The sequence below is a fragment of the Solanum lycopersicum genome, chromosome 7 (genome assembly GCF_036512215.1).
Source record: "Solanum lycopersicum chromosome 7, SLM_r2.1".
NCBI lineage: Eukaryota > Viridiplantae > Streptophyta > Magnoliopsida > Solanales > Solanaceae > Solanum > Solanum lycopersicum.
The window spans coordinates 43,950,053-43,965,052 of record NC_090806.1 but is presented as its reverse complement, the minus strand read 5'-3'; the positions used below and the strand labels follow the sequence as shown (position 1 = coordinate 43,965,052).

The following is a 15,000-nucleotide window of genomic DNA, read 5'->3' as shown; positions in this document are numbered from 1 at the left end:
TCAAGGCATCAAGACATGAAGGAGAAGATCCAGTCCAAGCTAGAAACGTTAGCTCACCCTGACGATCCGGTGTGACGAAGACTGGCTTGAGTTACTGTTGAATCGAAGATGACGGCACGTTTGCTGCACTCCACAAATAACAAGAAGAAAAACATAAAAGTAGGGGTCAGTACAACCCACGGGTACTGAGTAGATATCATCGGTCAACTCAAAATAGAGAACAGTATATATCAAGTAATATCATAAATCAACTATAAAACTCAACATGTAGCAACAACAAGTACTATAATCATCAGTAAATACCATCAAGTTCATCCATGAGGGCTCAAGCCTCAACACCATACTCATTTGGGAATTAAGTTTTATTAAATTGAGTATATTATCATCTTCCAAGATTCATTATCTTTCTTCCTCTTGTGTCGGTACATGACACTCCGATCCCCTACTACTATGTGTCGGTACGTGACACTCCGATCCCCTAATTCTATGTGTCGGAACGTGACACTCCGATCCCCTACATGTGTCGGAACGTGACACTCCGATCCCCTACATATGTTGGTACGTGACACTCCGATCCCCTAATTCTATGTGTCGGAACGTGACACTCTGATCCACTAATATCATTCTGTAAATCATCAAGCCTTCTCTATACCAAGGCATCATCAATCCTATTACTTTAATTCATCAAGCCTTCTTCTATACCAAGGCATCGTCATTAATAATGTATATTAAAGTTTCTTTTCAAGATTTGGGATTCAATATTTTCATCATGCTTATCTTATCACAATCACATAATCATATTCATGCAAACATACCATTAAGCATATAGTAGGGTTTACAATACTACCAATACATATCATTCACTATTAAGAGTTTACTTATGAAAGCATGAAAACCATAACCTACCTCCACCGAAGAATTGAAATCAAGCAAGTTAATCCTCAAAGCTTGGTGTTTTCCTCTTCTTCTCGATCGTTTCTCTCTCTCCCTTCTTGTTCTTTCTATTTTCTTATTCAAACCCTCTTTCTTTTACCCTAATTAATATATAATTAAGAATAAAAGATGGCAATAATACCCCACTAATTAACTTAGGGTTACCTCCTTTAACCCCCAAGAATTTGAGTTATTAATATAAACCCACAAAATCTATAATTAAGGAAGGAATAGTCCAAAAACGTCCCTTAAAACGTGTAAGGAAATCCGGTTCTGCCTGGGATTTGCGCAACCTGTGACGGGCCGTCGTGCCTGCGACGGTCTGTCCTGCAGGTCGTCGCAGAGTTCAGAGACCCAAATTTCCACCAAGGGTCTGTGACGGTCCGTCACACCTGTGACGGTCCGTCCTGCCATTCCGTCACAAAGTTCAGAGAGTCGATTTTTAGTACCCAACTTCAGATTTTCTAAGTGTTTTGAAATGAGACCCTGCGATGGTCCGTCGTGCCCATGACGGTCCATCGTGGGGTCCGTCGCTTCTGCCAGTTTTTCCAGAAATAAAGTCTGTTGCTCAAAACGACTAAATGGGTCGTTACAATAGATACCAATTTACCCATCGTTCATCCCCAAACGATCACAAGAAGAAAAACAAGGGCGGGAAGGAGTACCTGAATCTTTAAACAGATGTGGGTATCTTTCTTGCATATCTGCCTCCTTCTCCCAAGTGGCTTCTTCAACCGGTCGATTCTTCCATTGCACCTTGATGGATGCAATCTCTCTTGACCTCAACTTGCGAACTTCTCTATCTAAAATAGCAACAGGCTCCTCCTCATAAGACAAGTTCTCATCAAGCAAAACGGAATCCCAACGGATAATGTAGTTTCCATCCCCATGGTATCTTTTCAACATCGACACATGGAATACCGGATGTACTCCGGACAGCCCTGGAGGCAAGGCTAACTCATAAGCCACCTCTCCTACTCGCTTAACTACTTCAAATGGTCCAATGTACCTTGGACTTAGTTTACCCCTTTTACCAAACCGCATCACCCCTTTCATTGGTGAAACTTTCAACAAGACTTGTTCACCCTCCATGAACTCTAAGTCTCTAACCTTTCGATCTGCATATTCTTTTTGTCTACTTTGCGCCGCTAGAAGCTTTTCTTGAATAGACTTCACTTTCTCTATCGAATCCCTCAAAAGGTCAGTACCCCAAGGCCTAACCTCAAATGCATCAAACCAACCAATGGGAGACCTACATCTCCTCCCATATAATGCTTCAAATGGGGCCATATCAATGCTCGAGTGATAGCTATTATTGTATGAAAATTCCGCTAAGGGTAAGAAGCTATCCCAATGGCCGCCAAATTCTATCACACACGCACGGAGCATATCCTCCAACACTTGAATCGTTCGCTCAGACTGACGATCGGTCTGGGGATGGAACGCAGTACTAAGGTCCAACCTAGTACCCAATTCAGCATGCAATGTTTTCCAAAACTTAGAAGTAAACTGCGTACCTCTATCTGATATGATGGATAGTGGAACCCCATGCAATCGCACCACTTCCGAGATGTAAAGTTTGGCTAACTTTTCTGCATTGTAAGTCACCTTGACCGGAATGAAATGAGCAGATTTAGTTAACCTATCAACAATCACCCAAATGGAGTCATACTTACCCATTGTCTTCGGAAGACCAACCACAAAATCCATTGCAATTCTTTACCACTTCCATTCCGGAATGGGCATTCTCTGAAGTGTTCCTCCGGGCCTTTGGTGTTCATACTTTACTTGTTGAAAGTTTGGACATTTGGCAATAAAATCCACAATGTCACGCTTCATTCTACTCCACCAAAAGTGTTGTTTTAGGTCACGATACATCTTGGTTGCACCCGGATGTATAGAATACCTTGAACTATGAGCCTCTGTCAGAATTGTGTTGATCAAATCATCGACGCGGGGTACACATACCCTTCCCTTGATCCTCAAAACACCATCCTCGTCGATTTGTGCTTCCTTAGACTCTCCTCGCAATACCTTATCTTGAATTCTACGCGGTTTCTCATCATCAGACTGTCTTCCCTTAATCTTGTCAAGGAAGAAAGATCTTGCCTCCACAGAAGCCAACAATCCTCCCCTCTCATTTACTTCTAATCTCATCAAGTCATTAGCTAGAGTTTGAACCTCTCTAGCCAATGGGCGTCTAGAAGCTTGCAAGTGAGCTAGACTTCCCATGCTTCCCACCTTCCTACTTAAAACATCCGCTACAACATTCGCCTTCCCCGGATGATACAAGATAGTGATGTCGTAGTCCTTTAGTAATTCCATCCATCTCCTCTGTCTTAAGTTCAAATCTTTCTGAGTAAAGACATACTGAAGGCTACGATGATCCGTATAGATCTCACACTTAACCCCATATAAATAGTGTCTCCATTGTTTTAATGCAAACACTACCGCGGCCAATTCCAAATCATGAGTGGGATAGTTACGTTCATGCACTTTTAATTGTCTTGAAGCATAAGCAATCACACTATTCTCTTGCATTAGTACTGCACCCAAACCAGAATAGGATGCATCACAATAAACAATGAAGTTCTTACCCTTTACTAGCAAGGTAAGGATAGGTGCGGTAGTCAACAAAGTCTTGAGCTTCTGAAAGCTTTCCTCACATTCATCCGACCATACAAATGGGACATTCTGCTTAGTCAAGTTCGTCAATTGGGAAGCGATAGAAGAGAATCCCTTGACGAATCAGCGGTAGTAGCTAGCTAACCCAACAAAGCTCCTTATTTCTGACACATTAGTAAGTCTTACCCAATTCTTCACTGTCTCAATCTTAGAAGGATCCACCATCACTTCATCCTTAGAAACCACGTGTCCCAAGAAGGACACTGCATCTAGCAAAAACTCACACTTAGAGAACTTGGCATAAAGCTTTTTCTCCCTTAACATTTCCAATACCATTCTCAAATGCTCTTCATGTTCCTTCTTGCTCTTTGAGTATACCAATATATCATCAATAAATACGATCACGAAGAGGTCCAAATATGGCTTAAAAATCCCGTTCATCAAGCTCATGAATGCAGCAGGGGCATTCGTAAGACCAAAAGACATCACTACAAATTCGTAATGCCCATACCTCGTTCGAAAAGCAGTCTTTGGCACATCTGTTGCCCGTATTTTCAATTGATGATAACCGGATCTCAAGTCAATCTTAGAGAAGACACAAGCACATTGTAACTGATCGAACAAGTCATCAATGCGGGGAAGAGGATACTTGTTCTTTATGGTTACCTTGTTTAGTTGTCTGTAGTCTATACACATTCGAAAACTCCCATCCTTCTTCTTCACAAACAAAACCGGAGCACCCCAAGGGGATGCACTTGGCCTAATGAAGCCCTTGTTCAATAACTCTTGAAGTTGTGCCTTTAACTCTCTTAACTCTGCGGGGGCCATTCTATAAGGGGGTATCGAAATGGGGCGTGTGCCCGGTTCAAGATCGATACAGAAGTCAATATCCCTATCCGGTGGCATACCAGGAAGATCTGCAGGGAACACATCCCGAAACTCACGAACTACTGAAACCGACTCAATCAAAGGTACTTGGGTAGTGTCATCCTTGAGATGTGCCAAGAAAGTTAAACACCCTTTACTAATCATTTTCTTAGCACGAAGAAAGGAGACGATGCGGACTGGATTGGAAGTGTAGTCACCCTCCCACACTAACGGGTCTGTCCCAGGCTTGGCTAACGTCACCGTTTTAGCATTACAATCCAAGATTGCAAATTGTGGAGAAAGCCAAGTCATACCCAGAATCACATCAAAATCATCCATTTCTAAGATAACCAAATCTACATAAGTGTTGCTCCCCACAAAGTTTACCAAACAAGACCTATATACCTTTTCAACTACCACAGACTCACCCACCGGAGTAGAGACACGAATAGGCATATCAAGTAATTCACAATGTAAATTTAGACCATTAGCAAATGAGGAAGATACATAAGAAAACGTGGATCCAGGATCAAACAATACAGAAGCCATGCAATCACAAACCAGAAGATTACCTGTGATGACAGCATCAGATGCCTCCGCTTCAGACCGCCCAGGGAAAGCGTAACAATGGGCCCTATCGTTCGTCTGTCCGTTGCCCCTACCATGTTGTGATGTAGTGGCCCCAGTTTTCCTATTACCTCTGTTATTTTGGTGACCACCATTACCTCGACCACCACGTCCTCCAGAATAACAGCCTCTACCATGACAACCTCTACCTCTAGCTATTGGGGGTCTATAACTTTGTCTGGGACAATTTTTCCTAATATGTACAATCTCCCCACATCCATAACACTCTCTGGAGTCAAGCATAGGCCCCTCGGAGAAGTGTTGACCGGTCTGAGGTGGTCCCCCAACTACAGTCTGTAGTGAAGACTGAATTGGTCGGACTGAGTAACTTCCCGAACCATGTCCTCTAGTGTAAGAACCATTAAACTCACCTCCCTTTCGAAACCTTTTTGATGTCGATGTTGTGGTGAAGTCGTCTGGCTTCACTCCTTCCACTTCTATCACAAAGTCTACCACTTCTACCTTTTTGAGCTAACGCTTCTAGCTTGGACTGGATCTTCTCCTTCATGTCTTGATGCCTTGAACTTCCGGCATGGACTAGCTTCTTATGTATTTTTAGCTTCTTAGAAACTCTTAGAATTAGTAGTTTAAAGTAGATGTTCTTGTGATGATGACTTCCAGGTTTTGGGAATAATAGATGTTGAATATTGATAGTTATTGAATTGGTTTTTATTAATGAGTTTAAGTCTTCCGCATTACTTTCTGTTTATATTATATTGAAATGTTAAGGTTTAGATTGGTTGGTTCGATCACATAGGAGAGTAAGTGTGGGTGCCAGTCGCGGCCCGGATTTGGGTCGTGACACTAGGACATGTATGTCAAGTGGAGGCTGATTCAAAAGAGGAGGCAATAAAGAAAAGAAAGCCATGGAAGAAAGTAACTCAAACATTGCAATATAAAGGGCCAATCTCATAGAAGAATGACAAGAGAAGAGGGGTGAACATAGACAAGAGAACATTCTCATTCCAAACTAGAATAAGCAGAAGGAAGAGCAGGAATAAGAACAGGTGATAGAAAAGGAGTTAGAGCAGCAAATACCAAAAAATAATGAAGTACAAGATTATAGACAGCTGGAACTGTGCTTGGCTAACCTTCCTATACTGAAACCAATACCAACAAGGAATGGATTTGAGAGTCTTATGCATAATAAAATGGCTTCACTATCTATTGATAAAGGTGGAGAACCAAAGACTTGTTGATGAAGTGTCTCTTTTGGAATGTGAGGGGTATGAATAAAAGGTATAACCAGAAGGAGATTAAACTGCTTTTACAAAATAAAGTGAGTTTGGCTGGATTAGTGGAAACAGGAGTTAAAAGTAAAAATGTGAACTCAGTTCTTAAAGGAATAGCACCAGGGTGGCAGGTTCTATATAACTATGTTGATAGTCCTAATGGAAGGATTTGGTTGAAATGGGATGATAACTGGTATGAGGTCAAGAAGATTAATAGCTCAGCTCAAATGTTGCATTGTCAGGTAAATGAAAGAAGTAAAGGCTACCAGTTTATTTTAACTGTAGTGTATGGCTTTAATACAGTTGAACAGAAAAAAAGTTTATGGAATGAAATGGAATCAATGGCAAAAGGTATCTCTCAACCTTGGCTTATAGTAGGGGATTTTAATGTTATATTGTCTACTAAGGATAGATTAGCTGGTGTGCCTGTTACTACTAATGAGATAAAAGATTTTGGTGAGTGTGTGAGAGACATGGGGGTTAATGAATTGCAGTGGACAAGGAATTACTACACTTGGACTAACAAACAATGTGGGAATGGTAGAATTTCCAGTAGAATAGATAGAGCATTTGGAAATGATGACAGGATGGATAAATGGGGGCATGTAAATGTAGATTATGGGACTCCTAGCATATCAGATCATAACTCTATGATGTTAATTCTTCAAAAAAATTAGCAACATGGGAAAGGTAGCTTTAAATTCTTCAATGTTTGGACTGAGCATGAGAGTTTTATGGAAATAGTAGAAACTATCTGGAAAAAAGAGTATGGTTATAACAAAATGAAGCAGGTGTGGTGTAAATTGAAGGATCTTCAGCATGTGCTAAAACAGTTAAACAGGAAAGAATTCAAGTGTATTGGGAAACAGATTGATATGGCTAGAATAGAGGTTGCAAATGTTCAAATCCAGCTAAATGAGCAAGTTACTGATGAGTTTATTGTGAAGGAGAAAGAGTTGTTGATTAAGCTTGAAAAATGGTCATTGATAGAAGAAAGTGCTCTGAGACAGAAATCAAGGATCAAATGGATACAATTAGGGGATGCAAATAACAAGTATTTCAGTTCAGTCATTAAAGAGAGAACTAAAAAAAACAAATAAGAAGTATTATGTCCTTAAATGGCAAGATGCTTTATGATCCACTGGGAATCCAAGAGGAGTTTGTGATGTTCTATAAGAGTCTTATGGGATCTTCAGCAGGTAAGTTGCCAGCCATTAATGCACAAGTGATGAAAAGAGGGCCTACATTGACAAAACAACAAAGATTACAATTGTATACTGCAGTAGCTGATCAAGAGATCTATGAAGGCTTGAAATCCATAGGTAATGATAAAGCACCAGGGATAGATGGATACAATGCTTTCCTTTTTAAGCATACTTGGCAGATTATTAAAGGGGATGTCACTGAAGCTGTTAAGAGTTTCTACACAACTGGAAATCTTCATAAAGACTTCAATTGTACTCTAGTGTCTCTCATACCAAAAGTTCAGAATCCTAAAACTGTGAAAGAGTATAGGCCTATAGCTTGTTGTAATGTGATGTATAAGATTATTTCCAAAGTGTTAACCAACAGATTGCATGGGGTGATTTAGAGTGTTATTTGTGAAAGCCAAGCAGGGTTTATCCTAGGAAGGAAAATTGCTGATAATATAGTGCTTGCTCATGAATTGGTTAAACCTTATACTAAAAAGCATATTTCTCCTAGAAGCATGCTGAAGATTGATCTGCAGAAAGCTTATGATTCAGTGGAATGGGACTATTTGGAGAAAGTAATGTTTGGGTTAGGCTTCCCAGAGATGTTTGTGCAATGGATAATGAAATGTGTTAAAGCAATGAACTACTCCATACTAGTTAATGGACAGACTTCACAGAGTTTTGATGCAGCTAAAGGATTGAGGCAAGGAGATCCAATGTCTCCCTTCTTGTTTGCTATAGCTATGGAGTATCTTAGTAGGATTATTAAGGGGCTTAAAGAAGATAAGCAGTTCAAGTATCACCCTAGGTGCTCTAAACTTGATATTACTCATCTATGTTTTGCAGATGATCTATTAATGTTTGCTAGAGGAGATCTGGAATCTGTTAAAGCTATTCAATTGTGTTTTACTCAGTTTTCTCAAGCTTCAGGATTACAAGAAAATCTAAGTAAGAGCTCAATATATTATGGAGGGGTTCAGCAGGAAGTGAAGAATAAGATTCTGTAGCATCTAGGATACAATATGGAGGAACTCCCTTTCAAGTACTTGGGAGTGGCTTTATCAACGAAGAAGATGTTTGTGATGCAATGGTACCCCCTCATAGAGAAAATAATGCCAAGAATCAATTCATGGACAGCTAGGAAGCTATCATATGCTGGAAGAACTCAGCTAGTTCAGACAATCTTGTTTGGTGTTCAAGCATACTGGACTCAACTGTTCCGATTTTCAGCTAAGGTAATCAAACTAATAGAAAGTATGTGTAGAAGTTATCTATGGTCTGGAGTAGGAAAGGTGACTAGGAAAGCTATAATAGCATGGGAGAGAGTTTGCATGCCTAAAAATGAAGGTGGTATGGGGTTGATAAACATGCAAGTGTGGAATAGAGCAGCAATAGCCAAGCTTTGTTGGGATTTAGCAAACAAGGAAGACAAGCTAAGGATCAAATGGATACATACATATTACTTGAGAGGACAGAATGAATGGAAGAAGAGAGAACAAGCTAGTTGGATGATCAGGAAAACAATGAATGCTAAACAAATAGTTGATCAAGTTCAATTAAAAGAAGGAAAAGGAATGGTTAAGCAAATCTATGATTATCTGAGAGGGAACAAACTAAGCCTGATTGGAAGTGTCTAATGTTTAAGAATGCAGCAAGGCCAATATCTATCTTCACACTATGATGAATAGAAAGCTAGCAACAGTGGATAGACTCGCTAAATGGGGATTAGCACATGATACAACTTGTGTACTGTGTAAAAATGTGGATTAAAGTCTGGATCATATGTTCTTACAGTGTCACTATGCAGGGGAAGTATGGGAAAGAGTATTAACATGGGCTGGTTTCCACAACAACAGGCCAAAGACTTGGGCACAATTTGTGCATTGGTGTATTCAACATGGGAAAGGGAAGACTACAAAAGCTCAACTATTTAAGATAATTTTAGCTGAAGGTGTGTATGCAGTGTGGAATGAGAGAAACAAGAGAATTTTTTAAGACAAGAAGTGCTTGATAGATGAGGTAGTTAAGAAGATAGCCTATGTAACTATTGCAAGATCTCCTATTAGTATTAACAAGGTTATTAGTCATAGGAAGATATGAAGTATAGTTAGTATTGTTGGTGTAAAAGTGATATATTTTTCTGTTTGATTAAGCATGCTGTGATAGCTGCTTGTTTTGTAATCTTGGTTCGGTAATTAATGAATTGGTTACCAAAAAATAATAATAGTAATAATAGTAATAATAGTAGTAGTAGTAGTAGTAGTAGTAATAATAATAATAATAATAATAATAATAGTAATAATAATAATATTAATAAGAATAATGATAATAATAATAATGATGATAATAATAATAATTATAGTAATAATAATAATAACAATAATAACAATAATAATAATAATGATAAAAATAATAATAATGATAATACTAATAATAATGATGATGATGATAATAATAATATTTATAATAATAATAATGATAATGATAATGATAATAATAATAATAATAACAACAACAACAATAGTAATGATGATAATAATAATAATAATAATAATAATAATAATAATAAAAATAATGATAATAATAATAATAATATTAATAATAACAATAATAGTAATAATAATAATAATAATAATAATGATAATAATAATGATAATAATAATAAATGTGATAATAATAATAATAATAATAATAATAATAATGATGATTATGATAATAATAATAATAATAATAATAGTTATGATAATAATAATAATAATAATAATAATAATAGTTATGATAATAATAATAATAATAATAATAATAACAATGAATAATAATACTAATAATAATAATAATAATAACAACAATAATAATAATAATAGTAATAATAGTAACAATAATAGTAATAATAGTAATAATAAGAATAATAATAATAATGATAATGATAATGATAATAATTATAGTAATATAGTAATAATAATAATAATATTAGTAAAAACAATAATAATAATGTAACTAATAATATTAATAATAACAATAATAATATAATAATAATAATAATAACAATAACAATAATAGTAATAATTATAATAATAATAATAATAATAATATTAATTATAATAATTATTATTATTATAATAATGATAATGATAATAATAATAATGAAAATAGTAATAATAATTAATAATGATAATGGCGAGGGGAAGAGGAAGAGGAAGAGCAAGAGCAAGAGGCTGGAAAACATCACTACTGACAGTTGGTAGCTCAGTTGGAGCTCGGGTGGAAGCAATAGAGGTAAATGAACAGGACCAAGCTTAAAATGAAGAAAGGAAATTTGAAGAAGGATTTTCTGTGAGCTCCAAAGTATCTAGAAGATTGAGCTTAAATTCTGCATTGGAAAAGGAGGAAGCTCATGAGAACTCAGATCTAGTGCAATTAGAAGCTGAGAGCAAAGTGTAAGGCAATGGAACAGTAACTAAGAAGAAGGATGGGAATACTGAAGATGTTGAAAGTAATGGAGGTAGTGGAGAGGAAATGAGCAAGGATTACAAAGAACCCTGGGTTAATATGTTTAAGAATAACCGTGCAGCTAATAATGGTATGCAGCTGGCTTATTTTCCACCACAAATAGTTAATGGAGAAGCAATGGTTTAGCTGGAAGGGAAAGAGGTTCAGGATGAAGAAGATAAGTGGAAATGTGCACCAATAGCATATGTAGTTGGAGAATGCCCAGGGTACAATGCCATGAATAGGTATATCATGATGAACTGGTCAAAAGTAGGCAGACCAGATGTATTTTAAATGATGAAGGGTATTACATAATTAAGTTTAAGAATTTGAGTGATATGAATGAGATTCTATACTCTGGGCCATATACTATTAGCAATCGACCTATTATATTGAAACAGTGGTGCTCTGATTTTGATTTTGGAAAGGGGTTCTTAGCTGAAATTCCTCTATGGGTTAATTTTCCAAAGCTACCTCTTAATTGTTGGGGAGTGGGATCATTGAGTAGAATTGCAAGTGCTATTGGTGTGCCATCATTTGCTGATGAATGTACTACAAAGCAAACAAGAATTTCCTATGCTAGAATGCTTATTGAACTTAATGTGACTAAACCTATTCCTCAGCAGATCACAGTTATGGATCCAAATGGAAGAACCTTCATGCAGGAAGTTGTGATGGAGTGGAAGCCTCAATACTATGATAAATGTCAAAAGATTGGACATCAATGTCAATCAGTAACACAGGAGGAGCTGCCAAAGAAGAGAAAGCCTTGGAAAAAAGTAACACAGACTTGCCAATATAAAGGGCCAATTCAACAGCAGGAGAGGAAAGATGATCAAAGGGAGATGCCAGTAGTAGAGGAAACTAATGCACAGAAGAAGAAACAAGAGATAGAGAAAGGAGAGGAACAGGAAATCAAACAAACACCTGATCTTAATCTAAGGCCTCATACTGGAAGTAAGCATCTGGATTTCAGTCTATAAAATTTTCCTATGCTTTCAGCTATACCAATTAGAAATGGATTTAAGAGTCTAAGAAATAACAAACTTGCTTCACTTCCTGTTGATAGAGGTGGAGCCTTAAAGACTTGTTAATGAAGTGGAGTGTCTGGAATGTGAGTGGTATAACTAAAAGGTATAAGCAGAAGGAGATCAAGCTGCTTTTACAACAGAATAAGACTTCCTTAGCAGGGTTAATTGAAACAAGAGTTAAAGAGGTTAATATCAAAGCTACTTGTAAAGCAATAGCTCCAGGATGGAGGATAATACATAATTATAAGGAGGCTGCAAATGGTAGAATTTGGATAATAAGGGATGAAAGTTGGTATGACATCAAGTTAATAAACAACTCAGCTCAAATGATTCATCGTCATATAAATGAAAGGAGCAAAGGATATCAATTTAATCTCACAGTGGTATATGGATTTAATACTTTAGAATAGAAAAAAAGCTTATGGAATGACTTGAAGATGTTGGCTCAAAATGTCTCAGATCCTTGGCTCATAATAGGAGACTTTAATGCTATTTTATCCCCTAAAGATAGATTAGTTGGGGCTCCTATTACTTTGAATGATATAAGGGATTTTGAAGAATGTGTTAAGGACATGGGAATCACTAAAGTACAATGGAAAGGTAATTATTGTACTTGGACCAATAAACAGATAGGTAATGCCAGAATTGCTAGTAGAATTGACAGAGTTTTTGGGAATGATACTTGGATGGATAAATGGGGTCATGCTGCTATAGAATATGGGAATCTAGGTGTGTCTGGTCATAGCCCTATGCATTTGCTACTTCATCAAAGTTATCATTAGATCAGAGTGAGTTTTAAGTTCTGTAATGTTTGGATTGAACATGACTCTTTTTTGGAACTGGTGGATAAAGTCTGGAAGCAGAAGCATGGAAGTGAAGTAATGAAGGAGATATCGTATAAGTTAAAGGCACTCCAGCCAGTCTTGAGACAATTAAATAGGAGAGAGTTCCAATACATAGGCTAGAAGATTGAGAAGACAAAAAGTGAGCTTGTAGGACTTCAAGAGCAGCTATATAGCCAGGCAAGTGATGAGCTAGTTACTAAAGAGAAGAAGTTACTAATAAAGATGGAGAAGTGGTCAATGATAGAGGAAAGTGCTTTAAGACAAAAAGCAAGAGCAAGATGGATTACAGTGGGAGATGTAAACAACAAGTACTTCAGTTCAGTGATAAAGGAGAGAAATCAAAAGAAGCATATTAGAAGTATACTATCTATAGATGGAAGGATGCTATATGAACCCCAAGAGATTCAAGAGGAGTTTGTTATGTTTTATAAAAGTCTTATGGGATCATCAGCAGGTAAACTTCTAGCTATAAATGCTCAGGTGATGAAAATAGGGCATGTATTATCAAGGCAGCAAAGAATCCAATTATGTACAGACATAACGAAACAGGAGATTTATACAACATTGCAGTCTATTGGGAATGATAAGGCTCTAGGTATAGATGGCTATAATTCACTTTTCTTTAAGCATACTTGGAAGATCATTAAAAATGATGTTATGGAGGCTGTCAAAAGCTTCTTCACAACAGGAAAGTTGTTTAAGTCTTTCAACTGCACTTTTGTATCTTTAATTCCAAAGGTTCAAACTCCTAAAACTGTGAAGGAGTATAGGCCAATTGCTTGTTGCACTGTGCTTTATAAAATCATTTCAAAGGTGATAAAAAAAAGAATGCATGAATGTTATTCATGATGTTATATGTGATAGTCAGGCTAGATTTATACCAGGGAGGAAGATTGCAGATAACATTATTCTGGCTCATGAATTGGTCAAGACTTATACTAGGAAGAATATTTCTCCTAAAAGCATGCTTAAGATTGATCTACAGAAAGCCTATGATTCAGTTGAGTGGCCTTTTTTAGAACAAGTAATGGTAGGATTGGGATTTCCAGAGATGTTTATTTAGTGGGTGATGCATTGTGTCAGAACAGTGAATTATATTATTGTTGTTAATGGACAAACTACTCAAAGATTTGATGCAGCTAAAGGCCTCAGACAAGGAGATCCTATGTAACCTTTTTTGTTTGCCATAACAATGGAATACCTCAGTAGGCTCCTCATTCAAATATCATCCTAAATTGTCTAAGATTACACACTTATGTTTTGCAGATGATTTGTTTTAAAGAGGAGTTTTGGAGTCCATCAAGATACTTCAAAGGCGTTTTTCAGATTTCTCTCAAGCTTCAGGACTGCAGGCAAATGTCACAAAAAGCTCCATATACTGTGGTGGAGTTCAGATGGAGGTGAGGCAAAAAATTATTCAACAGCTTGGTTATACAATGGAAGAGATACCTTTCAAATAATTGGGAGTGCCTCTCTCAACAAAGAAGTTGACTATAATACAGTGGTATCCACTCATTGACAAGATCATGGAAAGAATCAATTCATGGACAGCAAAAAATTGTCTTATGCAGGAAGAACTCAACTAATTAAGACTGTTCTATTTAATGTACAATCTTAATGGGCTCAACTTTTTATTATTCCTTCAAAGATAATTAAAGTGATTGAAGGATTATGTAGAAGCTACTTATGGTCAGGGGTTGGCTATGTTACAAAAAAGGCATTGATAGCATGGGAGAAAGTGTAATGTCCTAAATGTGAAGGACACATTGGGTTGATCAATATGAAAGTGTGGAATAGAGCTGCAGTTGCTAAAATTTGTAGGGATCTAGCTAACAAGGAAGATAAGCTATGGATTAAATGGATACATACATACTATATAAAAGGGCAGAGGGAATGGCAGAGGAGGAAACATGCAAGCTGGATGATACAACAAGTAATGAATACAAAGCAAATTGTGGAGCAGGTTCAGCAAATGCAAGGAAAAAGTTAAGGGATGATCAAGCAACTTTATTGTCACATGAAGGGAGATCAACAAAGGCCAGCATGGACTTGTCTTATGTTCAACAATGCAGCAAGACCAAAAGCTTACTTTACAATGTGGATCATGATGAATCAAAGGCTAGTAACAGTGGAAAGATTGTCTCAGTGGGGAGTTGTA

General features: G+C 37.1%; 2 protein-coding genes across 2 annotated transcripts; both read left to right on the top strand.

Moving 5' to 3' along the window:
- Positions 1–6,280: 6,280 nt before the first annotated feature.
- LOC101244567 (uncharacterized) lies at positions 6,281–7,384 on the top strand. Its single transcript, XM_004253179.2, has 2 exons — positions 6,281–6,889; positions 6,962–7,384. The coding sequence occupies exons 1-2, from the start codon at positions 6,281–6,283 to the stop codon at positions 7,382–7,384; spliced, it is 1,032 nt and encodes a 343-aa protein (XP_004253227.2).
- Positions 7,385–10,651: 3,267 nt separating this feature from the next.
- LOC138337449 (uncharacterized) lies at positions 10,652–12,779 on the top strand. The gene is made up of 5 exons (XM_069287360.1): positions 10,652–10,753; positions 11,114–11,251; positions 11,368–11,923; positions 11,969–12,055; positions 12,457–12,779. Exons 1-5 carry the CDS (start codon positions 10,652–10,654, stop codon positions 12,777–12,779), a joined length of 1,206 nt encoding a protein of 401 aa, XP_069143461.1.
- The last annotated feature ends 2,221 nt before the right edge of the window (positions 12,780–15,000 follow it).